This window comes from Apodemus sylvaticus, chromosome 3 (assembly GCF_947179515.1).
Source record: "Apodemus sylvaticus chromosome 3, mApoSyl1.1, whole genome shotgun sequence".
NCBI classification, from domain to species: Eukaryota; Metazoa; Chordata; class Mammalia; order Rodentia; family Muridae; genus Apodemus; species Apodemus sylvaticus.
The window spans coordinates 150,061,478-150,087,626 of NC_067474.1; the positions used below are offsets into that span (position 1 = coordinate 150,061,478).

Here is a 26,149-nt window from a genome sequence, read left to right on the forward strand (position 1 = left end):
GCCATCATCTGCTTCTGTCACTAGTTTATCAGTTTACCAAAGTGTTTATTGTTGCTCAACACACAGCACGCACACACACACACGCGCGCACACACACACACACACACACACACACACACACACACACACACACACACACACACCTATAGCAGTGAAGACTTCACAGATACTATATTTAGAGTTTGGAGATGGGACATTTGGGGTATAGCCTTATTGAGGAGACAGTTCAATTACAAGGTGCACTATGCCAACACATGATCACTAGTACATGAGAAGTGCAAAGAAACATTCCCATGGAACCCTTCGTTTAATAGACTGCCATTAAGAACTATAATCGGGCTGGTTAAGAGCAGTTGCAGCTCTTGGAGAGAACATAGGTTTGGTTCCTAGCACCCAAATGAAGGCTCATGTGCACCAGACAAATACTGATTACACAAAACAAGAGCCTTTAAAAGAGGAGCTGCACATATAACGCAGTAGGAGAGCCCCGGGACCTGATCTAACCCTTTCTTCTTTTACATGCTTTGCTCCTCACAGACAAGAGAGAGAACAGATAAGCTATTGTCAGAGGTAGGATTTTGCATTTCCAAGAGAACAACACCTTGTGTACTGTGTATATACAACTTTAATCCAAAAGATCAAACTAACTTTATATGAAGCTAAAGAGACGGCCCAATGGTTAAGAAAAAAGCTGTTCTTGCAGAGGACCTGAGTTTGGTTCCCAACACCTATAACTGGATGGTTAGAACCACCTGTCACCAGCTCTAGGAGATCCAATGCCTCTGGCCTCCATGGGCACCCATTTAAGTATGCATACCAACACAGACACACAACTAAAAATGAATTTTCATATAAAATTATTTTAAAGTTTTATTCTCAAAATATATTAAAAACAAAAACAAAAAAACCAAACACCAATAGACTAAGAGGTCTTCTCACACCACTTGCTTCTCACAGTCTTTATGGAGCTACATGTCCAAATCAACGGTAAGTTCCTCTCTGTGCTGTCAGATAAAGGAGCCAGCCTCTGCTGTTAAACCAAGAGTCCCAGCAGCTGATGACATGGAGTTCCTCAGTAGGATCTAGTATTGCTAGAAGAGCTTACGTGGCAGATGGCATGCCCAATGGACCTCTATTTTCAGAACCATCTGTCTCACATACTTGGGGACTGCTGTGCAGGGACACCTGGTGTGGCCTGACGAGGCAAAGTGTACATGGCTCCCAAAAACTGGTCAGCAATCCTTCCTGCTTCCCGAAGCCCGCTCAGCAGAGCACCATGGACTGTAGCTGGGTAGTTCCGGATTGTATGTTCTCCAGCAAAGAAGAGTCTTGGGATTGGCTAGTGGGGATAGAGGTAGGGGAATCACAAGTTACAAACATAATTTTATTGTGTTTGAATTGCTAAATTCCTGTTGACCTTAGGAGACTGATCCTCTTCCATCACTAGTTTATCAGTTTATCAAAGTGCCTCTTGATTAGTTTACTGATGCTCTATATTCTAGTTTTATTTCATGTAGTACCTGCTGTGGCTAAGATTGGCCAGGCATCCTCAACTCTGAACCATAAGGGAGAAGAATCTTAGGCACAGGAATGTGTTTGACTTTCTAGTTCAGAGCAGATACCAAGCCTTGGGGTTGTAATACTGAAAAATACTGTAACAAGGTCTACCACAGTCTACATAAGAACAGGTCCTACAACTTACAAAGCCCTAGTAACTTGGACCTTTGCAACCCTACAAGCTCCCATAAAATTAGGTACAATTAAAAATAAGGCTTAAAAAAGTTTGCATGCCTAGGGAGATAGAAAAGAATGTCAGATCCCCCAAAGCTGCAGTTCCAATGCAGGTGCCGGGGACTGAACTTGGGTCTTTTGGAAGACTAGCAGCCACTCTTAAATGCTTAACTTTCTAAAAGGGGGAAAAAACTGAGCAAGAAAATTTACCAACTTTGTATATATACTCTAGAGTCTTTCATTTCTAATCTAGATTACATTTACAAAGCTCATATATGAGAAATAGTACTTTATTCCAAAAGTCTCTAAGGATAGAATAAGTAAAGTCTAAAATTGTCAGAGATATTTCTGTCCTGAGCACCTGGTCTTACCTGGGGGGCACCTGGAATTGAGGGGCCAGGAGTGATTGGCTGAGCCATTAAGTCATAGTCATTTCCAGAAGATCCTGCAGCCACATACGAATAGGAGCCCCGGGCCCAGGGATCAGCACGCCAACGAGACACCACAGTTTCCTTGGGCTACATAAAGGAGAAATGTGAATGAGTCATTACTGATACCAGGACAAATCAGCCATCTCTGAAAACTAGATAAGACCTTATGTGAAAAGAACCATGTTGCTCACTCTTTAATAAATCCCACAGGGGTCTAAAAGTATAATTGGCCGGAAATATAAGCTACCACCAAGAAATTCTCTTAAGACTTAAGAATTAAGCTACTTGTGACATGACCCCACATACAAAAGAGAATAAAATCTAGCAGCTTCGATTCTTTGGGTCATGTCCTAGAGCATTCTGAATACTTTAGTTTCACACATTAAAATTCATGTCTACTCAGTATGTATCTTCATCCTGACATGGAACGTCCTGATGAATGTAAAGCTGCAAACTGTAACTAAGCCAAACCCTAGCTCAGTTGAAAGCTGAATCCCTGCTTGTCCAATCACTCCCATACCTGTGGTACTGCACTGCTGCCAAAAATCCCTTTGAGAATGGCCAGGCACCGGCCGACAATCACATCATCACTAATGTTTTCCATAATGCCAGCAGCTTCTCCTGCTACCAGGGCCAATAGTATTGGAGCTGGGGAAACAGAACAATTTAGGAGTTTTTTTTTTTTTAAGAGAACAAAGTCAACAAATCCATATACTATGCAAAGTTAGAAAATGTTCTCAACTCTGTCCCTAGAAACCGACCGCTGGGCTTTCTGTCTCCACTGTGACTTATAGAGTTTTGGTCCTGACTCCTGGTGGCTCCATGGCAATGGCAAGCAACATCCCTTTCCCCAGTTCAGACCCGTCAGACCCCAGACACCTGCAGTCTTCCATTTGCTGAGTATGTAATAAAACTGCAGGACAACCCCAGGGCTACCTAGTTCCCGTGAGTGTGAAAGATACAGACTACTACAGTTAGAAGGTAAATAACCATATGGGCACAGACTCAGGACACAAGACAGTAAAGAGAATAGAATATAGAGATTTAATTCAGATTCTAGGCAACGGCAATATATGTCCTAAATATATACATTCAGCTCAAGCTGTGAAGGCCAAACAAAGCTAGCCAGACAGTGAAAAAGAAGGAATACACACAGAAGCTCTGAAACAAAGCAACCAGGATTTGAAAACAGTTCCAAGTTCTTAGAGCTGGAGTGAGGACAGACAGGGAAGAAGGGAAGGGCCTCAGTAACTCCGTGGTAAGAAAGCCTTTCCCATTAGTGATCAACAAACAGGGATACTAGTAACTTAGCAGTGGTTACAGGAGGTGACAATGGCCTGGACAAGGACATAGGTGGCTGATAAGGAATGCTAAGGGGGTGTGGGAGATATTCCATGATACTGGTGCTGACAGGACCAGACAGCCTGGAAATAAATGGGGAAAAAGCATGATGCCCCTCAGTGTATGAATGTCTCTTCACCAGGAATTGTGTGACAGATCAGAAACATGTCTGGGCTGCTAAGGAGTGGCCTACAACCAGCTGCATAGGAAACACCTGTTCTTCACTCTCTTGGAAGAGGGAATTAAATATACTTATTTAGCTCTAGTTAATCAACTGATTATGAAACAGTAATAGGATGGGAGATAGGAACATTTTAAGGAAGTCTGAAGCTATGAGCAAACTGGATTTAAGTCTCAGAATGAAAAATGTTTTTTCATTTATACATCCTTTCTTCAAAACACTTTGAAGTGCTTTTTTAGGATTTGCTTATTAATAGAAAACAGGCATATCTACATGAGAAAACTTCCAATATTCTAATTCTGTAATAGTATGAAAAAATAAAATAGCAGTTACCTTTATATAGGTTCCAGAAGAGGAAGAGCTCGCCCCTGCTAGCAGTTGTACTGCCAACGTGCCCGAACAAATTGACACTTGGATCCCAGAACACACGGTCAAAACATAACACCACCTAGCACAGGAAGGGAGCACATCAGCTGGCCTCTGAGCAATTTCTTTCTGTAAGCATCACTGTCCCCTTTCAAATCTTATGGAAGATTTACTAACCACTTCTAATCTACTTTTGATGTAAAAAGAGAATCCCAAGTAGTCTTAGGGTTACAAAAACGATGAAGTGTGTTTGAATATTATATAATACAACCAGGCACTGCCAGGCTCAGCCCTGGAATCAGACAGCTGAGGGAACAGGCAAACATGGCTACATGCAGAGTCCATTCTTCACTGATGCTACCGGACACCACAAACACTAGGCTAACAACAATGGGAGAGGGGAGAGCACAGCACCTTGTTAAGGTTGCCAAATCCCATCCTTTGGACTGCAGATGTTTTCCACTCAGGAAGAGGTGGCACAAACTGAACAGCTGGTGGCTGCTGCTTCAACACTCCCAAAGGAAGGGTACAGAGAACTGCATCACACTTATAAATAAAGGTTTGACTTGTGGAACGTGTGTTCACAGCAATCACTTCACATCCTAGAGAAAGTGGGAAAACTTTAATGGTAACAAGGATAGCACCAATGAGGAAACAGAATATGACGGCCAACAGGTTCGACAAGCTATTTCCTTCATTTTTCAGACAAGAAAACAGAAGAGGTGAACCTAAGGTTTCCAGGCTTTAAACCCTCACACTCCATAAATCCTACATGAGTTATCACTGGAGTAAATTGGTTACCTGCTCATTAAGGACGACAACTTGATGACTGATAAAACAAAGCCTCAAACTGTATAGATAATTGTAATGCTTAGTCTTATCTCTAAAGTGATATTAGAATTATGTCACTTATTTTACCTAATATGTATTTTTTTTTAAAAAAAATCAGAATACCATAAGACTGAGCACCAACAAACAGCTGGCTGATGAGCCCTAGGGTGTTTTGATATGAGCATTCATAAAATAACGTGTGTGTGTGTATGTGTATAAAATGTATATATAAATACATGTGTGTATATGTGCACATGAGTGTTCATGCATATAAGCATACAAAAATATGCATCTTTTTTATCAATTCACTGTAAATATAATTACGAATTTTTTGAGAACATGGCACATCATAAATATAACTAACCTAAAAGCACTTTCTGTGGACACAGAATGAAGATGGTATTACGGTTTCTGTCCCTTTGCCATCTGATTGCAAAAGGTATCTACAAATACACTCATGAATCATGCAAACAAGTTGCCAAAAATAAATAAAGGTAAAAATTAGTCCTGTTTCAGGGAAGGTGCTCTACCTTCAAACAGAGCAGGTACGTACCTGAGGCTGTGTAGCGAACCTGTCGCACTGCTGTGTTCAGTTTAATGTCCAAGCCTTCAGCTAAAGCCACAGGCACACATGAGTAGCCATTCCTTACTGTCAGGTGGCTTCCAGTAAACTCAAAGTCATCATCCTATCAAGGTACAAGAAGAAAGTCCTGTTACACTTTTAAAATATAATTTATGCTATGCCATTTGCACCAAGTTCTATAGGATAGTGTTAAAGTGCACAAGCTTATACACATCAATTTTTAAACATTTTGTATTTTATGTATATGGGTGTTTTCCTGCATGTTTCTTCTGCACTATATGGATGCAATGTATGGAGAATCCAGAAGAGGGTGCTGGATACCCTGGGACCACAGTGAACAGCAGCCATGTTGGGGCTGGCATCAAACCCAGATCCTCTGTAAGAGCTGCTGAGCCACCTCCCCAGCCCCAAGCCGTATTTTAAGGCCACAAACAGTTACTCAGTATTCAAAAGTTTAACTACCCAATCTTGCTCCTACTCTCCAGGAAAAATTTTCTTTTGTCCCTAGTTATTAGCATAGCCCTGTAGGGCCAAGTATGGACCATTCATGCATAGGGGGTGGGATGGAGACACCAGAAAGCACAAAGCGAGATACATAATCCTTACAGCATTAGAGATGTGCAAGTCACCAGATTCACTGCCATAATTACCTTTTCACTTAAGAGCAAAATAGGCTTTTAGTCCTTAAATTGACAAACCAAAGTTGATGATTTCCAAAACTAGTTGGTCAAGTTAGGCCAAGGCAGCCCAGAGGCGTAAAGTTCTCAACATCCAAAGTTACAAGCCAAGGTCTGACCTGGAAGCTAAGAGTATCCCAGTGGTCTAGAAACTCGGAGTGGGGAGTGGGGGGTGGGGGATCATAATTTTTAGTAATTAGATGTTAAAAATAATCTAGCAGCAAAGATAAGCTAAGGTGATGTTGGACATAATCCTGTGGCCATCAGTCACACGTAGGGCCAGGCCCCTAGTGTTCTGATTGGATTTCACCTCCAGTCACCTAGCTACAGCCAGGTTTTCCCTGCCCCAGTTACCTGGCTATTGCCTACACTATAAAAGGGGGCTCCTTGGTCCCTCCTAGCTCTCTTACCCTCACACTCCTGTCCTCCTTTTCTCCCCTCCCCATTCTTCTCCCCTCTTTCCACTAATCATGGCCAGTTCTTACCCTTCTATCTTTTCTTTCTCTCTTCTCTATCTCTTCTCTTCCTACTTCTCTATAATAAAGCTTTGAAATTATGGACTGTCTCTTCTTATCAAAACCCACCATGTAGGAGCATGGAGCAGGCCTCAGCGTCTCCAGCCACCGGAAAGGACCAAGACTCTTCCCAGCCAGGTTTCCTCTACAGGTACATGGGTGGGCCATGCGAGAATGGCCCTGCCTTCTGGGCAAGGACCCTTCCCCACTAGCAGGGCAGCCTTCCCTCCGCAGATACACGGGAGCCCACCATCCCTACATGGGTACATGGGGGCCTGCCACTTTCCCTACAGCTCAGGCCCGCTTGCTTTTCCCTACAAGGTAAGAATGACAGTTTTTCGTAATGTAAAAAGTGCTGATAGAGCTAGAAGGGTAATGATAGAGCACTGTGCAGGCACATGACGTCCTAGGGGCAAGTGCACAGCCAGTAAGAACAAGGACAAACCAAAGACTAGAAGAAAATATTGTAAAATATGTATCTGAAAAATAAGCTCTTCTGACTTAAAAGACAACCAGACTTTCATTGAATGAAGACATGGAGCAGCTGATAAATATATGAAGATACTGTCCTGACAGTCACTGGAATGGTGGACCCTCCAGGTCTGACATCAAATTTCTCTTAGGATGTGAACACACGGATTGTCACTGACTTAAAAGGGGAAGGCCACCTGGTATGCAGTTTGGATGTTTGTTACAAGGTTAAAAACAGGGCTAGAGGTCTAAGCACAGTGCAGCGCAGAGCAGTTACTGATAGGCACAGTCCTGAACCTGATTCCTGTACCACCAAAGCCAGAAACTACTTTCTATAAGATCTTAGCAATTCCATTCCTCCTTTCTTTGGAGGGGTGGGGGAGCGGTCAGAGACAGGGTCTCACTGCATAGCTCTGGCTGTTTTGGAACTCATTATGTCTACCAGGCTGGCTATGAATTCAGAAATCCACCTGCCTCTGCATCAAGAGCGAGTGCTAGGATTAAAGACATGAGCCACCATGTTCAACTCCACTCATATTTTTATCTGATAAAAATAATATTCAGAGCAATTTCACTGATGTTACCACCACACACACACACACACACACACACACACACACAGTCTTCAAGTATGTTCAACTCAATAATGAAGAAATCCTACCTGATCCCAATGTTTAAGAGAGAGGGTAGAGAGAGGTGTGGCGTTGGCAAATTCAAGATTTGCAAAATGCCAGTCAAGTATTTGTCTGTCTCTTGATGAGAGATATACATCACTGAAAAAAAAAAAAAATCAGGGGGCACAGGGTTACCAAAAACAGAAAAGACATCACTGCTAGTCTCCGTGAGCTCCAGGGACAATCTCAGCCGACCTGGCCTTTCAGCTGGGGTGGGGACTGTGCTTATCTCAGACACAGAACAGGCTCTCACCTGTCATTAAACTACTCTGTCCCTGATTTCTAGAGAGCAATGTCAACCTTGGCTTAGCAAACTACAGGCGGTCACCTTGGTCTGAAAACACTTCCTCATACTAAGCCTTCATACATCACAAAAGTGTAAGTTTGTCTCAAATCCACAGACTTTACTCCAAGGACAGATAACCATCCCTGTCTGCATGAAAACAGGGTAGATGCATGTGGAATAGATCAGCATGCAGTCACTGCCTGACCCCAGTGGAAATAACAAGCACAGTTCTGCCCCCTGCCCCAAATCTTTCAAGTATAAAGCAACAGTACTTTTAAATCACACTCAATTTCCACCAATGACAACTTCATCTAAATATCAGGACTTGTAGAAAAGGGCTGACTGCAGATACTGAGAATATCGTCACACTAACATACACAGGAGACTACACACCTGAGAAGCAGCCCCATGTCCACACATAGTTCCCATTCATTACATAATTCAACACTCATAAAAGAAAGGGCTCATTGTTTTATTATCTTCCAAACTGAACTCAAGGAAGAGCAAAGCTGAAATTCTTAAATGTCTGAGTTTCTTTCCTTACCTTGGGGGATTGGCTTCCAATTCTTGAAGTTTTTCTTCTAGCTTTCCTTGTGTTTCAGCTAATTCATCATATTCCTGACAGAAATTATATATAAAAAAATAAATGAATGTGGTTTAATCATAAATATATATTTACCTAATTTATATGTAACACACTTCCTGCTCAGATCATGCTTATGAAGTATAATTCAATTTCAGGCTGGGGTTTTCTTTCCAGGAAACAAGCTATGAATCTGGGATGAGATGGGGCAGGAGGAAAAAATGGTAAAAGCACTAACAGTGTGCTCCAAGCGTCTCAGCACCTCTCGTGGCCTTGGGATGGAACTCCTTAGAAACAGTTCATTTAAGCCTCACAAGAACTCCCCAGGCTATGTATGCCTAATACAATGCTGCAGACGTGGTGGACCAAGTGAGTTATTTAAACCAGTCTGACTTCAAACTCCACATGCATTCTGTTCTCAACTGTCAGGATAAGAACTCTGCAGGGAACATCGTTCTCATGGCACCAAGCCCTCTTCTCAGAGCAGACACTTGCCATTGGCTGTGGCTGGGCTCCGGCTCCCCACCTCCCCAGGTCCTGTCAGGGCAGGCTGGCACCGACCTTACAGAGGGCAGTCAGGTCCCGGTGCTTGCTCTTCACCAGGAACTCAGCTGTAATGTCTCTGGGTGGCTTCACTTCTGAAGCTTCCTTGTACTGCTGATGGAGCTCTTTAATTTTCTCCTTCAAATTTACCATCTAAAATGGAGAAGTAAGAAAATTTCATACCAGACAGCAATTCAATTCATCCCCAAATAACATACCCTTCATAATGGCTCCCCCTGTACACTGTTGTATTTGGAAATTCTGAATACCCCTTCTCTGTCATGCCATTTGGGGAAAAAAAAAGACACGAGTTTAGCAGAGGTTTCCACAACACAATCAGGTAACTAAGATGGATTCTTGTCTTCTAAAACAATAGAGAGGGAAATGAATATTCCACTTGAAAATATGTGAAACAACTACCATCACTTTACATTTATTTTGGGAAAGCAGCTGTCACGGTTTTGCTTTGAGACAAGGTCTCACTATGTAGCCAGATCTTAACCCCTCAATTCCTCTTGCTTTAGCCTCCTGGTGTTGGAATCTCATAGGTTCACCACCATGCCCAGCTTTGTTTCTTTTATTAAATATGTAAAAGGTCAGATCACCACAAAAGGAACCTTATGCAATCATTCCTAATGTTGGTTTTTCAGTTATCAACAGGGCATTGAAACCTGGCCCACAGATGTCGACCAACTAGCTATTCTCCAGCCACTCCTCAATCCTTGCCACAGTCCATACAGAGCTGGGCTGGAGTTGCTATCCTAGTGTGACAGGAGGCCTAACAAGAGGGAGGCCCTGCCCCCAGCTGAGGAACCATTTCTCCCTAAGCTGATGTCTTTTGCAGTTGGCAGATTAAAGAGGAAAATACAACTGTATTTGAATCATCAATAACTTGAAACTTGGTGGTGACAGAGTCCTCAGTTAGGGAATGGAGGCGGAAATGTTTGGCATCTAGAGATAATTATGGTAATAAACGGGCTGACTCGGTTGTTGTCTTCAATGAGTAACTGGCCCCAGCTCATCTTGCTCTAACCCTCAGCAGAGGTGCTGTACCAACCAACTGCAGTTAGTAAGAATAAGGAGACCCAGCTAGGCAGCTCCAGCCATGGAGGTGAAACTCCAAGAAGGTCTTTAGCATTTCTAAGTTAAAGGAATCCCCTTATTTTAGTTTTTTAGGGAGCTATGCAAACAGTGAATACAGAGCAGCTCTACCTTATTAAGAAGCTCTTTCAATTCCTCCTGAGTTTTCACTATCTTCTTCCAATGTTCAATCTGTTCATCTTTGACATGCTTTTCTTGTAGCCTGTAAGAGACAACATATGTGTGTGTGTGTGTGTGTGTGTATATCCCAGCTGCAGAACCAGCTCTATAGAACAAAATTGAGACCCAGCCCGAAATCCAAGGGCCAAAAGCCCAATAAATGTCTAATATTCAGACAAGGAAGTTAAGCTCGTTGTATTTGTTACCTAGGCTACAAGATAAAATAACATGCATTAAAGTGCTACATTTTAGAACTGGTACATTTTAGAAAGTGGCCTTTATTATAATTTTTTAAAATCTGTTACTTTGAAATTCATCTTTTTAAAAAAAAATTTACTTAGTTTTATTTGAGTGTTTGGCTGTCTTGTCTATGCACTGTATACATGCAGCTTCTTCTGAGGGAGGGGGCAAAGGAGTGTCAGCTCTTCTGGTCTACTGACAGACAACCGGTTAGGAGTGGTTGCAGGAACACTAGGAACTGAACCCAGGTCCTCTGGAAGAGAAGCAGTGCTCTTTAACTACTGAGCCATCTCTCCAGCCCTGATTTTGGAACTTAAAATTTCACATGAAAATATGTAAAAATTAGCTCAAATAAGACATAAATAGCAATCTGCACATGGAATTCACTATAGAATAAACAGTTTCGAAGTACTTACTGAATGACAACCTCCAATGCCTGGCCAAGGGACACAGGTTTATTATTGAGGACGTTGAAGTCTAACTGATGACTAAGGTAAGAAGTGGCTTCTAGCAACCGGTTAAATTCTTGTTCTACCATTTCATCTTTCTCTTTTGGAACCTGCAAATATGAATATAGCAGAGTTGGTCCTTATAAGACTATAAGCAGTCATCCATGAACACACAAAAATGTTCTATAGTTTAGGAGCCAAAATATGCATTTCAAAGGAAAACCTTTGAGGACAATGATTTGACTTTTTCTATGAAGTGGTAGGTCCATTTAAATGAAATATGAAATGTTTCAGGCCTGAAGTATTTCCTTCTCTCCCACTTGTTCCCTCAGAGCTGGGACTCTGGGACGACAGTAAGAGCTAGAAGACCTGCTTTGGCACTAGCTGAAGTTACACAAAGCACAAGGTACACTGGGCTAAGCTGTGCTGACATGCAAAGGACACACTAGAAAAGTCCCAGAGAACAAAAAATATGATCACACACCTCAAGGCCTTAAAGAATAAGAGCAAAATGGGAAAAGAAGAAGCTCAAGTTACCTGCTCAAGGATGAAAGAATTTCAAAGGACAATAGAAAATACTCATGGTGCTGACAATAACACATCATAACCATACTTTTACATAGTAATAAATAATGGATTCTCAGCTTCAGAGTTCAATGTCAGAGGTCTTAGACTAAATGATTCAGTTACTGAAAGGCCTGGTGCCTTGCTGTGGCAGAGGAAGGGAGCACACTGCGAAGCAGCCCTCTAGCTGACCTAGACCATTCTACAGACTCTGCTGACAGTCAGCATTAGTTCATTAATATTAATACCAGCCCTCTGTTACACCTTAGTTTTGTCCCTATGTAAGCTATCTGCAGTCCCACTGCTAGAGTCCTGCAACAGTGAGAGACACCAAGGCATGTCTAAGGTAAGCATGTATTGCCAGGGCTGGGCACCGTGTAAGAAAAGAGATTTAAAATACAGATTTCACTCTGCAATCAACCTAAAATAGGGAACAAGAAAACAAAGCACTAAAATAGGCTCTAGTAGATACCAAGCCTGAAGTGTTTGGTAGGATGCGATTTCTGACAAGATGACTACAGTAGGAGGCTACCTCTCAAAGGAAACCCTTCAATTTTATACTTGCAAGCACTCAACTATACCATCCAATGAGATGGGCCACTCCTACAGCAAAGACAGATGACCTATCAAAAAAGGGTGACTTTCTAAAAGAGAAGGGGAAGAGCGCTAAAGCAGTTCTGCTTTGAATCTGTGAGCACAACAGATATAAGTGAGAGTCATGCTTAACAGCTCAAGGAGAGAGAGAGCTCTCACAGAGAATTAGGTACTCCCAGCCTAAAGGAAATCTAAACTCCAATAATCTCATCTGTGTAGAAAAACAAGATAGAGAACCAGGCTTCAGATGGTCGGTGCTATTTATGCATTACTGTGGTCTCATGAGTTGGTGGTATAGAGTGATCAGAGTATCTGGTGAACGATTTCCACAGGGAAAGAAGAACTCTTGGTGATGGTCCTGCTTGTTCTGACTGCACCTAGTAGGTTCAGAGACCCTGGGCATTAATTTCATTCATATTCTGATCAGTTACTTTTTCTCAAAGATGTGATGGCCATTGTATACAGTAACTTACAATGACATTCTGCCAGGAACTTGCTATTTCTAGTGCAAGCCTGCGATGGTGCTATGAAAGATGGTTCTAGCACTCTACACTGAGCTCTCCTTTCCAAAGGGAGACATCACGTTTCAATATAAAAATCACCATGGCTGTGCAATGTTAACAGCAAGACTGCTTTCCTGGAGTGCTTCTATGCAGGTTTCTAAAATGTCTCACAAGAGGATGCTCTAGCAAGAGGAACTATACTAAACGACATATGCCTCTACCATGGGGCAGAATGTGCCAAAACACAAGAACGCAAATGGGGCAGATTAAAGCTCTTCCAGTGCCAAATGGATGGCTTGCTTCAGACAAGCTTTAATCTTTGTGATTAGGATGACAGTCACATAAAGGAGTTCATACTGAGAAACACCCAGCACTCTGGTTCAGTAACTGGGTCTAGGGTGTGTGGTAGAGAAATATTTAAAGGGACACTGTCAAGGTTAGAGGGACCAAATTGACCTTTGTTTCTTCCCTCTATTTTCTAAGCAGCCTGCTTGATTCATTACACTTCCCCCTTTCCCATCCACACTCCCCACCAAAAAACAAACAAAACAAAACTGATGTTTTACATGCGCTTTCAATGACAAAAACTCAAACAGCACCAGCCCAACATATAGGCGCAACTCTACAACAACAAACCAGTGTGAATGTGTGATGGAGAGGATCATTGAAAGGAAAAGGTTTAAGTGTTAAGCTTTTAATGGGTTACTGTAAACAGTGAAGAAAATGATTTGAAAAATTATGAAAAAAATACCTTGACAGTGTCCTTTTAATCAGTGCAGCAGAGGGAGAAATAAACTGTAAATAACAGCCCAACAGCCACGTCAAGTTTAGTTTTGTTTGACAGCAGTAAAATCAAGGTTTTAAACACATAGCATGACAGAAGCGTTCTGTTAGCTTAAAAGCTGCAACAACTGGAAAAATAAGGAACAGACTATACAGAGACCAAAATGGGAGAGTCAAGGCATAGAAACGGCCAGGGGCTGGGGCAATTTAACAAAGGCAGGAGAGGGTGGGAGTGAGAAAGCACTGAGGAACAAAAGCAAAACTCAATTAAAAAACAGAACACACAGGACAGTAACAACAAAACCAAACAGATAAGACTCAAACCAAAGGAGCACTGCCACGTTTGATACCAGATGAAAGGCTGCATGTCCAGTACCCATTTAGAGCCAAGGCTCAGCTTTCTGAGGTATGTGAGGCAGTCAGCAACCAGGCCCATCCACTTCCTGCCCGGGTGAGCAATTACAGCAATGCTGAAGCTGCCAGTGTAACCACGGGAACTCGGCCTGGTGTACATTAACTCTAGCATTTCAATTGTAAATGAAAGGAGTATTCAAAATGTAAATAGCATAGGTGTCCACTGGCAAACCAGTACTGTCAGGAGAAACTCAATGTGTTTTGAATGTATTTAAATACTGAATCCACTGCCAAAAGGCCAGTTACAGACACACTGTTTTACATACCCAACAATTTAAAGAACTAGTAAATGACTGCCTAAGAAATTCCAAATGATCAGGGTTCTGAATACTTCATTCCCTTTGGTTAAAATCTTTGGACTCCATTACTTCTACAAATAATTATGGAGATGTTTCTCCAAAGGAAAATTCTAGACATGCAGGATGGATCATCGTGCATCCCCAACCCCAGCACACACTAAGGCCCAACTCCAGCTGCCCATGGAGGACCAGAGAATGGTGAGGTATTTATCGCCTTGGGGGATCACTGTCATGATGTTTCTAACAGTTTAACAGTAGGCACTGGGGAAAAGAGATGCTTAATTACATCAGTTAAGTGCCTGCCGTGTACACAACTGAGTTCAGATCCCCAGCATTCACATAAAGACTTTAACCCAGTGCAGCAGACGCAGGGAGAGGACTACCTAGGGCTTGCTGGCCAGCCAAATAGCTCAGTCAGTGAGCTCCAGGTTCTGGGAGAGACCGTCTCAAAAATAAGACAAAGCATGAAAGAGGGAGACATCAGCCTCTTATGTACATTTACACTCCCAAACACAGTACATACCTGCACATACATGTACACACAAGTACACACACACACACACACACACACAAAATAAACAGTAACAAAAAACCACCACCTATTTACATCTTTTCCTAGCAAAAACTGGCTAGGTACGGAGTTGTGTCCCTAAGCACCACCTGTGAGATCCATAACCTTTCTCTTTTTGGTTTTTCCAAACAGGGTTTCTCTGTGTAGCCCTGGCTATCCCGGAACTCACAAAGATCCACCTGCACCTGCCTCCTAAGTGCTGGGCCTGAAGGTATGCACCTCCATATCCAGTGATATCTGTAACTTTCAGGAACTGTTTGGCCTTATTAAACATGGTAAAATGTTCTCTAGGCACTAACAACAGAACCATCAAATTGCTTCCCTCCTTTGTGACAATAAGGACTGAACCCCAGACAACTGGAGGGTTCACTCAGTCTTTGTGAGTTCCAGAATGGCCTGGGCTACACAGAGAGACCCTTTCTCAAAAAACAAACAAACAAACAAACAAATAAATAAACAGAAACAGAGAGAAGACAATATATGTCATAGGTGGCACTTGCTTAGGGAAACACACAGCTCTACACCTGGCCATTCTTGCTATAGGAAAAAAATATAATAGGTGGTGTTTATTGTTATTTTTTTATTTCTTTTGAAACAGAGTTATTATGATCTTCCTTCTTCAGCCCCCTAAGAAGCTGGAATTACAGGACTGTGACACTGTGCTGGGTAAATTTTGACCAAGGTTGTACATAAAGAACACAGAATCGCATTTTTTAAACATTAAGAAATCTTAATGGCTGAGTAATTTCCTCTAGGTGGGCCTTGCTGGCTCCAAGGAAAACAATTTTAGTTGTTTGTTTTGTTTTGTTTTGAAACAGGGTCTTTCTATTATGTAGCCCTGTATGTCCTTGAACTTGCTATGTAGACCAAGCTGGCTTCAAACTCACAGAAATCCACCTGCCCCTGCGCTGAAATTAAAGACATACTCATACTCCATGGAACTAGGCCTCAGGGTAACTATTTTTAATATCTTTGAAGATGAGACTAGCAGACACAGTCACACAGGCAATCACTCACCCTGCCCCACCTATCTTCCTGAAAATATAGGCAGGTGTAACAGAACAAAATGAGATTCTGACTAGAACCCCAGGAAACAAACTGATTCTTAAGTACTGACCACAGTGGCTTCAGGGAAATACATGGAGTTAAAGTTTTCCATTCTGCAAAGTCCCACCTCTCTGCCTCGCCTGTAACTGTAAGCACATGCAAACAAGGTTCTCTTGTACCTGTCCTCTAAGTGCGTGACTAGTCCACAGGCCAGCCATTCTGCACTCTCACTGAGCCACACCATTGCAGACAGAAAAACATGTGGAAGCAATGTGGCTTCCAACATGTAATTATGCAAAAGGCAAAAGGAACTCACAGCTACAAAGAATTCCTTCCAAAACTAAAATTCCTGAAGAACCACCTCTTGGCTATAGCACCAAATACAAATGACTTAGGGAAAAAACTAACTGTAGGCTGGAGAGATGACTCAGCAGTAAAGAGCACTTTTTACTTTTGAAGAGGACCCAGGTTCAATACCCAACACTCACGTGGTATTTCACAACCATCTGTAATTCTAGTACCAGGAAATCCAAAACCCTCTTTTGTCCTCCATTGGCAGCAGGCACACATTATGCACAGAGATAGATACAGGTATGCAAAACACCCAAATACACACAGCAAATGCCAATGTTTTTAGACAAGCTATTTATCATCATATCCCACACTCTAATAAGAGAGACTGGTGACCAGGCTTCGGGGGAACTTGCTAGTGGGTATATTATTAAAACATGTTTTTTAAAAATGTGCTGAATAGAAATAAAATAATCAACAACAAGACCCTACCAAAAAAAAAAAATCCACAAAACAAAACAAGGCAGCATTAAGGATTACCAATAGAGCAATTGCCTAGAACCATGAGGGCCTGGCTCCCACTCTCAACACAGCAAACACAAGACTAAAAGCTTATTTATTAGCTTAGCTAAGCCCTGCTTGGTTACACAGGCCTGCTGTCTCAACCCTGGGAGGGCTCAGCAGGAGCGTGTGAACTCTGACCGCACGTCTCTGGTTCTTTACTTGCTGCCTCATTTTCCCTCGGCCAGCCAGGCTCTTTCCTGCAGCTGACCTCAAACACCTATCTCATCCAGTCACTGCCCCTGTGCCAAACTCTGCTCCCAGCACCTCCACAGCAAGGCTACACTGTAGCTTGTTTTCTTTGCCTCACCAGGATGAGGTCATCCTTTCCCTCAGAGCCTCTCCACCTACTCACCTTCCTCAGCCCCAGAGTGCACCCACGGGCTGAAGTCCTAAACTGCACCTCACAAATGTGCTCCCCCCCTTTACCCTGTCCTACCAGTCACTTCCACACACCCACAAGCCCCTGACTCTTCTGTAGCAACTGGCTCTAACCCTTGGCAAATCAGCCTCAGCTTGATCTTGCTGATAGGCTTTGTGCATGCTCTTTCATTCTGGAAGCCAGAACATTGGGGCGGGTAACTCGGACCCTAAGTCGCAGCCATCGCCAGGTTGGTTTGAGTAGACATTAATTAGCAACTGCGACACTTCTGGGTGACAGTTTTTTTTTTAGACCTTCTCTCCCCAAAGAAGAAACAGGACAAATTAAACAAACTGGAAAAATGGGAGCACATTATAATACTCTTCCTACTTTTGTAATTTTTTTTTAATTTTCATAGTAAAAACTAGAAGGGTGTTACTCCCATATAATTAACACTAGATTGTAGCAGAAGTGTCTTCAACTTTTTTTTTTTTTTACTGACTTTTGTCAGTAATATTTGTAACTTTTTATAAGCTAATAATAAGTTTTTGTTTTTTTGGGTGGTGAAGGTAATAATAAGTTAACATCTACTATATCCCTTCTCTCTCATTCCACTCCTATTTTGTTAGATGTCTCTCACAAACAAGGCCTGGAAAGCAATCTGCACGTTCTGGTGGGCATAACCCAAGGCAATTTCCTTACCATCAGCCTTTCTGATCTGAAGCCCATAAAGTCTAGTCAGGAGTAAACACAGATGTCACCTTGTGCAAAACTCGAGTGGGGATCTTAGTGCTTTTGTAACCATAGCTAAGCTATGACATATACAATACATAACAAACTCTCTTCTTCAAAATACAAAGTTGGTGGTTTCTCATCCTGACAGTTGAGCTGGTCAAATTCCTGCTAAACACAAACTTCTGAATTTTACTCATACCTGCAAAATCAAGACTGCCAGGAGCAGCCTAGGCCCATCTGACCAAGGCTCACCCACTCACATATCAGACCAATCACCGTGTTGGTGCCACTCTCACACCAAGGACAAGAAGCTCCTAGGCCTCTGACCATAAACACTAACTTACTCCACCTCTGGGTAGGTATCACTGTTTGGCTGTTTACTTAGCCCATCAGAAGCCTCACTCTATACACACAAAGCGAAGTGACAGAGCACACAGAGCTAAAGCACATGATGGAGGGACAGCACAGAAATATGAAGACTCAGGTTCAATTCCATAGTCTACTGAAAAAAGTGGCTAGGTCCAATTAACTGCATGGCCAGCCTTCAGCCAGTTCCCAGACAAAATGCCTAAGCAGACATGTAAATTTGCACATATACCATCATTTCGTCCTATGAGACTCTGAGTTAAGAAAACAGCCAGAAAAATGTCATTGTTTCTAAGTTTGTGCAGTCACGTCATGCTCACCTCTCTTCTTCGTCTGTACATTCGTATCATGCTTAGCAATACATTCCCCTAAAATTATTTCCAACTGAACCAAAGAAATTTTGAGAAGCTCTGTTTGTCATCAACTTACAGCTTGTCCATTGGCTTCATAAAGTGGGCATTTCTGCTTGATCTTGGCCAGTTCCATATTTACTTGTTTGCTGACGACAGCCATGGGATTCCCTCCTAGGAAAAAACTCAGACAAAGTCAGCCTACCCTTGAAAAGAAAAACTTCAAAGTCAAATTTTCTTTATTCGAAATTAAAACATGCTAAATTCAGCCTTGGTGGCCTGTGCCAGTGCTACAGCACTTTCAAGGCAAAAGACATGAAGATGGAGTGTTCAAGGCCAGCCAGGCTATGTAATGAGACAGCTTGTAAAATAAGAAAGGGTTGGGGATAGAACTCACTACTAGAGCCTGTGTCCCATTTTCAAGGCACTGAGTTGGAGCCCCAGCAGAATTGCCAAAAGAACAAATAAAACAGCTGAAAATGCAGGATGTCAATTATAGCTTCTATTTTAAAGCTCACAGAAGAAAAAAATAAGTAAGACCAACATAAAAATATTAAATAAGCCTTTAATCTCAGCACTTGGGAGGCAGAGACAGGTGGATCTCTGCATTTGAGGCCAACGTATCTAGGACAGCCAGGGCTACACAGAGAAACCCTGTCTGGAAAAACTAGGAGGGAAGAGTTCTATTACTTATAATCCTTTAAGTTAATGTTTTAATACAGAGCTTTCTGTAATTTAGGTGTACAATTACAAGCTTCACGTAAAAGGATTACAACCCATTCTGCGATAGTTATAATTTAGCAGTACACTGCAAACATGTTATGCTATGCAGTTATAATTCTTAGTGGCTATACATGTCTCACCATACAGAAATTTAATCTTCTCGTTTCTAACATTGTCCCATTAGAAATAATGTTATGTTGGAAATGATCCAAACACAGCATCATTTACTAGTCTGTTTCCTTATGATAATTTCTTTGAACTTGAAAAACTTTCCTAGTGTCAAAAGACTTGTACAATTCACATTTTTCTGCCTTCAGAAAGGATACTTGGCAATTATCTCCCACTAATAGGAGATAAAGACCTGCTATATGATTTGAATATACTTTGCCCCCTCAAAACTCAGGCTGGGCCAGGTCATTGTGGCGCACGCCTTTAATCCTAGCACTTGGCAGGTGGGGGATGCAGAAGCAATTGGATCTCTGTGGGCTCCAGGCCAGCCAGATCTACAGACTGAGTTTCAGGACTTCCAGAGCTACAGAGAGAAACCCTGTCTCGTTAAAACAAAACACACCAGGCAGTAGTGGCACACGCCTGTAATCCCAGCACTCTGGGAGGCAGAGGCAGGCGGATTTCTGAGTTTGAGGACAACCTAGTCTACAGAGCGAGTTTCAGGACAGTCAGGGCTACACAGAGAAACCCTGTCTCGAAAAAAACCAAATCCAAAAAACAAAAACAAACAAACAAACAAAAACAAACAAACAAACAAACAAAAAACCCAACAACTAAACAAACTCAGAACCAAAACAACAACAACAAACCCAGGCTGGAGTTTAATTCCCACAGTGAGAATTCCCACTTAATCCTCCTATTCTGATATTCAAAAGGTAAATGCTTTGGAGATGATATGATAGATAAATTTGACTGACTCTTATTACCCCCAAAGGGTGAAACATAACAGGACTGTTTCTTGCCACGTGATTTGAACTACCCAAGACTATTAGCAAGAAGCCTATCAGATTATTGCTCTTTTGGCCTAGTACCACAACTATAAGGAAATTAAGTAAACTTCTCTCATTATGACTCACTGTCTGTCTGTAGTGTGTCCCTATGACTGAATGTTGGTCTGTGGTGTGTCCCTATGACTGACTGACAGACCGTCTGTGGTGTGTCCCTCTGATTCACTGTCTACCTGTGTGTCCCTAGGACTGTTTATCTGTCTACGTGTGTGTCCCTATGATTCACTCTCTGTGATGAGACTACCATGTCTCACTGTCTATGGTAAGTACCTAATTAGTATATTATAAAATTAACTATTGGTTTAAATGTAAGCTCTATCTTTCTCATTTTAGATCGTGTATTATAGTATCAAATTAAATTACTTACCAAGACCTGTTACAACCATGGCTCCAAGATCAGCTACATAGTTTCCTTTTCGAAAAGTAGCAACCCGTCCACCTACACGATCCTGTTTTTTTAAGAAATGAAAAGGTCAAAGTCATTTAGCCTGTTTTAACCATAATTAAGTACACCACAATTCAATCTTTCATAATATAAAGAGAAAAATATTATGTCAAGTTAATACTATGTACACAAAACACAAACCAATGATAACCTGAAGTTGAAGGAAAGATTGCAATAGGCATGAATATCAGAGTGATGTGTTATAACACCATGTGACAGCCAGAAGACTGAACCTGATACTCAACTATTCTAAGTGCACAGGGGTCACAAGGCCCACTCAGAAAATATATGTTTTTTTTTTGTGTGTGTGTGTGGTTTTTTGAGACAGGGTTTCTCTGTGTAGCCCTGGCTATCCTGGAACTCATTCTGTAGACCAGGGCTGGCCTCGAACTCAGAAATCTGCCTGCCTCTGCCTCCCAAGTACTGGGATTAAAGGCGTATGCCACCACTGCCCAGCAAAATATATGCTTATAAACTCCAACACTAAACACAACTTTTTACAACTGTGATATAATGCTTATACTTTAATCACCAGAGTCACTTGTAGTGGGGATGGGTATTTTATCAAGTTGCCCTGGCTAGTGTTAAACTGGTAAGCTCACAAAAGTCCAAGCAGTCTGGACCACAGATATATTCACTACTGGCTGTTGTAACTGCAATCCTTCGGTAGGTAACTTGTCTGACAAATGTTCTCTCCCAAGGAACCTGATGCCCAGGAACCAACCATGTCTACTGAACACAAACTGGTAACAATAGCTTTTAGTCCTAAACAGGACCAGGCTTATGTCTACTGACTAAGTTTTTGGGGATAGAAAAACCTGAGTTACAGTGGTAACTTAAAATTATGGAAAATATCAAAGCACCCTGTAAACTTGAGTTACACAACAAAAATTGCAGAACAAAACTTTACGAGCTATAATGTGGAAAGGATTACAGTGACCTGCTATGTCTTCCTTCCTTTACTCTTAACACACAGTTCAGAGAGTACATACAAAAGCAACAGCCTATCAAGAAAACTGTTTTTTATTTCTCCATGCTCTGTTTAAATATATTTAAAAAAATTAAAACTTCATAAAAAGCAATTCTGAATTAACTATACATAGTATTTTAAAGATTTTATAAAATTTTGCAATGTTTAGGTTACTAAGAAGGTTTCTTTTCATTTTTTTTAAAATAAAAAATCAGCCACTGGAAGGCAAAATATGACAAAAATAATTTATGCAAACCACTTTTCTAACAGCATCCTAGAGTGACATGCCATCACCCTTCCCACCTTCAGTTTCTATTTCAAGATCCAGGAATAATAATAAATACAACTAATTCTCTTGGCTTTACCTGGTTCTGAAAGATTGGGTCTACCTGAGATAATTTCCTTTCCCTGTCTATCAAAAAAGGGATATAATTTAATCACTGAAAGTTATCATCTCCTACAAAGTTTATGACCACCCCAAACTAAAGCGCTAACTTTAGGAGCTGGAGAGACAAGTCACTAGTTAAGAGAAGTGGGCGCTCTTGTGGAGGATTTGAATTCAGTTCCCAGCACCCCCACAGGGTGATCCACAACCAACCATAATCCAGCTCAAGAGATTTGATGCCCTCTTCTGGGAACCTACACTCACATGTGCATATATTCATACCCAGATATATGCATAAAACACACGATTTTAAACCTTAAAGCAGACAAAGAGTGCTAATGGTAAAAAAAATTAGCTGAAATTATCCATCCAGAGGACTGACGGTTCCTTTATGAACTCCACATATTCACTGGTCACTTTCTTTTTTTTTTTTAATTTTTGGATTTGGCTTTTTTCAAGACAGAGTTTCTCTGTGTATCCCTGGCTGTCCTGGAATTCACTCTGTAGACCAGGCTGTCCTCGAACTCAGAAATCCGCCTGCCTCTGCTTCCCAGAGTGCTGGGATTACAGGCATGGGCCACCACCGCCCGGCCACTGATCACTTTCTAAAGATCTATTGTGAAAAATAATTTAGCAAAAATATAGCTCAATAGTGGAACATTTATTTAACTACTGTGCAAGGCTCTTGGGTTTGATTGCCAGCACCAAATAATCATAATATAAATAAAAGCTACAACACCAACACTAAAGAGTATTCAAAAATATTAATTTTTAACAGGTAATTCTCTACCATGTTTCCATTAGGTCAGACCTCTAATCCCAAAATATAACTCTTACCCTGGCTTCCAGAAGTGTGACATCCATCCCAAAACTCTGTAGCTGTCGAGCTGCTGCCAAACCAGAAACACCTGAACCTATAATAATCACCTTTCCAGTCTTTTTAACTGAAAGGGAGAAAAGAGAACAAAAATTATAGTATTTTGTAATTCTGAGTTTGTATATTTTTTTCCTCTCATGAAAACTTTTGGCTTTTTAATATAATGTCTTAAACAATTCAGTTATTTTCAAACTGCAGAGACTGGAAATTATGTCAGAAACTTGTAGAAATCAATTCAATGCTGTAAGCTTGTAACTGAATGTACAAGTCTGAGTCATATTAGTAATTTGAAGTTCTGTGGCCCAGTCACTCAGGAAGGCCTTTGCAAATGTACCAGTGTGAGCCATCCATTCTCTTTAAGAGTTTGACTGCTGTTTAAGTTAGTAGTCCTTTCTGAAAATATTGAATTTTTTCAAGAATATTTTTGTCTCTTAGATCCATGGCAGACATTGTTTAAAAAGCATGAAAAGGGCAAATACTTAGAAAGCAAAAGGAGCCACAGCCGAAAGCCTCAAACCCGATGCCTGCATAACTGACTTCTCCCATTTCTAACAGCTTTTTAATTCAAAGTTTTAAAAACTGGAAATTATTATTTTCCTTTCCTAAAGTCTTCTCAAACAGGAAATTCAGAGAAATGCATATTTATTTATTTATTTATTTATCATTTGACTTAATAATCTTGAGAATATTCTCGCTAATGGAAACATTAATAAAAGTAAAATGTCACCAGCATCACAAATATTAAACACAGGCCTAAAAGAATTACTAAAAACCACTTAATTCGTTGGAAGGGAAGTCCTTACTTGGTAAGGGTTTTATCCTCTTGTAGATGCCGAAGTTGATAAGGCCATGGCGCTCTAAGTAACTGTGAACTCGATGGACAAGCACAGTATCGCCTGTAGAGCACAATAAAAACATGTTCATATTTCCAACAGATCAAACAAAAAGCTATTCTAATTCTTCTCTCTCTAATGTAAAGTCATCCTACACACAACTCATGTGAACCTTGGACAAGTGATACCTTTAGCAAACAAAGGTACACAGAACTATTGTAACATAGTTCAAAATGTTCAACAAATGAGGGTCAGAGAGAGAATCCTATTTGGAGACAGTTTCAGTGAAGTTGAGGCTGATTTCAAAGTTGCTACATAGCTGAGGCTGACCTTGAACTAATAATCCTCCTGTTTGTACCCCAGAATGCTGAGGTCATGGGTATGTGCCCACATATCTGACTAAATTGGCATTTTAAAGATGATATTATGGGCTGGAGAGATGGCTCAGCAGTTAAGAGCACTGACTGCTCTTCCAAGGGTTCCCAGGTTCAATACCTAGCGTTCACATGGTGGCTTACAAGTGCTATAATGAAATCTGATGACATCTTCTGGTGTGCAGACATATATGTAGACAAAATACTCAAATACATAAACATCTTTTAAAAAGATATTACATTACAGATAAAATAGAGACCAAACCTTTGCAAAGTATGAACAATGTTCATATATTTTAGCAAAAACTTTCTAAGACTTTGTTGGTGGTAAACAGAAAGAAAACCAGATAATTATCTAATCAAACACTAAAACATTACATAGATCAAAGTGAGACAATAGATCTGGGAAAACATTTAGAAGTCTCTTAAACACATACAATTTATAGACCAAGAAAGCAAACAAAAATCAAACTTTATAAAGATCATTTCTTCACAGCACAAGATGAAATAAAATGCCAACAGAAGCCACAAGGCTCCCAAGGGAACTTCTTCCACAAACACAGTACGTACTGTTGTAAGGCGCTTCTAACTGTTGGAGAGTAGCTTCGAATGTCAGCTGAATCTTTGGGTTGTCCAACCATAACTGCAACTGTATTTAGATGACATAAGTTGTATTACACACCCACAGAAACACGTCACCTGACGAGTGTAAAATCATCTTTTAAATTTAAGACTTCAACTATGAATTTTGTATTTTCATACACAGTGAAGGTCTGACAAGGAAGCTATTATCTAATGAAAAACTACACCAATGAATTATTGAAGCTGGAGGCTATTTGACCTAAAAGAAGAGAAAATGTCTAAATAACCAGTAAGGAATAGCTAGCATTTCAACTTGGGGTGATATAATTCCAGATACTGAGCAGATTAAAAAAAAAAAAAGATTTTGTTTATATGAGTACACTGTAGTTGTCTTCAAGAGGGCATTGGATCCCATTACAGATGGTTATAAGCCACCATGTGGTTGCTGGGAATTGAACTCAGAACCTCTAGAAGAGCAGTCAGTGTGCTCTTAACCACTGAGCCATCTCTCCAGCCCCTGAGCAGATTAAAAAAAAAAAAAAAATCACATGGTTATAATCATGCAGGTATACAGGAGCTGAAAAATGTCAATGACAGCCCCTAGGTTTTGGGTTGAACCAGTAAATGATTTGGTAAGTGGGGTAAGTGGAAAACACACAGACTATACCATGATTCTAGTTCTGAGACAACCAAGAGAGGATACAAGATAGGAAGCTCAGAGGAGGTAAGACCCACAGTAGGGTAACAACGGGCGTGTACACAAGCCTCCTGGAGGAGAGGACTCATAATAGTGAGTTGGGAAACATCTGATTACATGGCAGAGATATAGGAGAAAATCAGATTATATTACTCAAGTCTAGAAAGTATTATGTTTAAGAAAGAAAAAAAGAGTCAGTGAATAATTTTGAAGCCTGCAGATAAAGAATGAAAAGATTACAACATAGTCAACAATTCAACATGAGTTTTAATAGAAACTCTTGAAGAGCTACAATCAGGAAAGAATGCAATTTCCCCCACATCCATGGCTCAAGCTCTTCAACCTTCTCACAGCTTCTTTCTCTTTCCATCATAGGAAATAAAACTCAGTCACGGTTTTATTCCAGTTGCACTCAAGTCACAAGGCAAAAGACCTAACTGAAATCAGGGAACAGACGCAATCACTGCAGAAGAAAGCAACCACTAACCAGAAACTACATCTCTAACTTGGGCCAATCCTCACCAAATCTTGCCATTGGGTCACAGAAAATGAACCAGATAGGCTGGAGAGATGGCTCAGAGGTTAAGAGCACTGACTGCTCTTCAGCAACCACATGGTGGCTCACAACCATCTCTAATGAGATCTG

The 26,149-nt window shown here is 41.0% G+C and overlaps 1 protein-coding gene across 2 annotated transcripts in view; it reads right to left on the reverse strand.

Moving 5' to 3' along the window:
• Nucleotides 1-857: 857 nt before the first annotated feature.
• Kdm1a (lysine demethylase 1A) overlaps nucleotides 858-26,149 on the reverse strand; it is a 55,585-nt gene continuing 30,293 nt past the window's right edge. For both annotated transcript variants that reach the window (XM_052177789.1, XM_052177790.1), the window contains 16 exons: nucleotides 24,795-24,873; nucleotides 23,821-23,913; nucleotides 22,978-23,084; nucleotides 20,708-20,789; nucleotides 18,681-18,775; nucleotides 11,130-11,272; nucleotides 10,426-10,516; nucleotides 9,232-9,366; nucleotides 8,632-8,705; nucleotides 7,789-7,900; nucleotides 5,435-5,567; nucleotides 4,465-4,652; nucleotides 4,018-4,132; nucleotides 2,683-2,810; nucleotides 2,103-2,249; nucleotides 858-1,339 (listed from right to left, as the gene is read on the reverse strand). In XM_052177789.1, coding sequence (XP_052033749.1) covers nucleotides 1,154-1,339; nucleotides 2,103-2,249; nucleotides 2,683-2,810; nucleotides 4,018-4,132; nucleotides 4,465-4,652; nucleotides 5,435-5,567; nucleotides 7,789-7,900; nucleotides 8,632-8,705; nucleotides 9,232-9,366; nucleotides 10,426-10,516; nucleotides 11,130-11,272; nucleotides 18,681-18,775; nucleotides 20,708-20,789; nucleotides 22,978-23,084; nucleotides 23,821-23,913; nucleotides 24,795-24,873 — 1,908 coding nt within the window. In that variant the 3' untranslated portion in view covers nucleotides 858-1,153. The remainder of the gene's footprint in view (nucleotides 1,340-2,102; nucleotides 2,250-2,682; nucleotides 2,811-4,017; nucleotides 4,133-4,464; nucleotides 4,653-5,434; nucleotides 5,568-7,788; nucleotides 7,901-8,631; nucleotides 8,706-9,231; nucleotides 9,367-10,425; nucleotides 10,517-11,129; nucleotides 11,273-18,680; nucleotides 18,776-20,707; nucleotides 20,790-22,977; nucleotides 23,085-23,820; nucleotides 23,914-24,794; nucleotides 24,874-26,149) is intronic.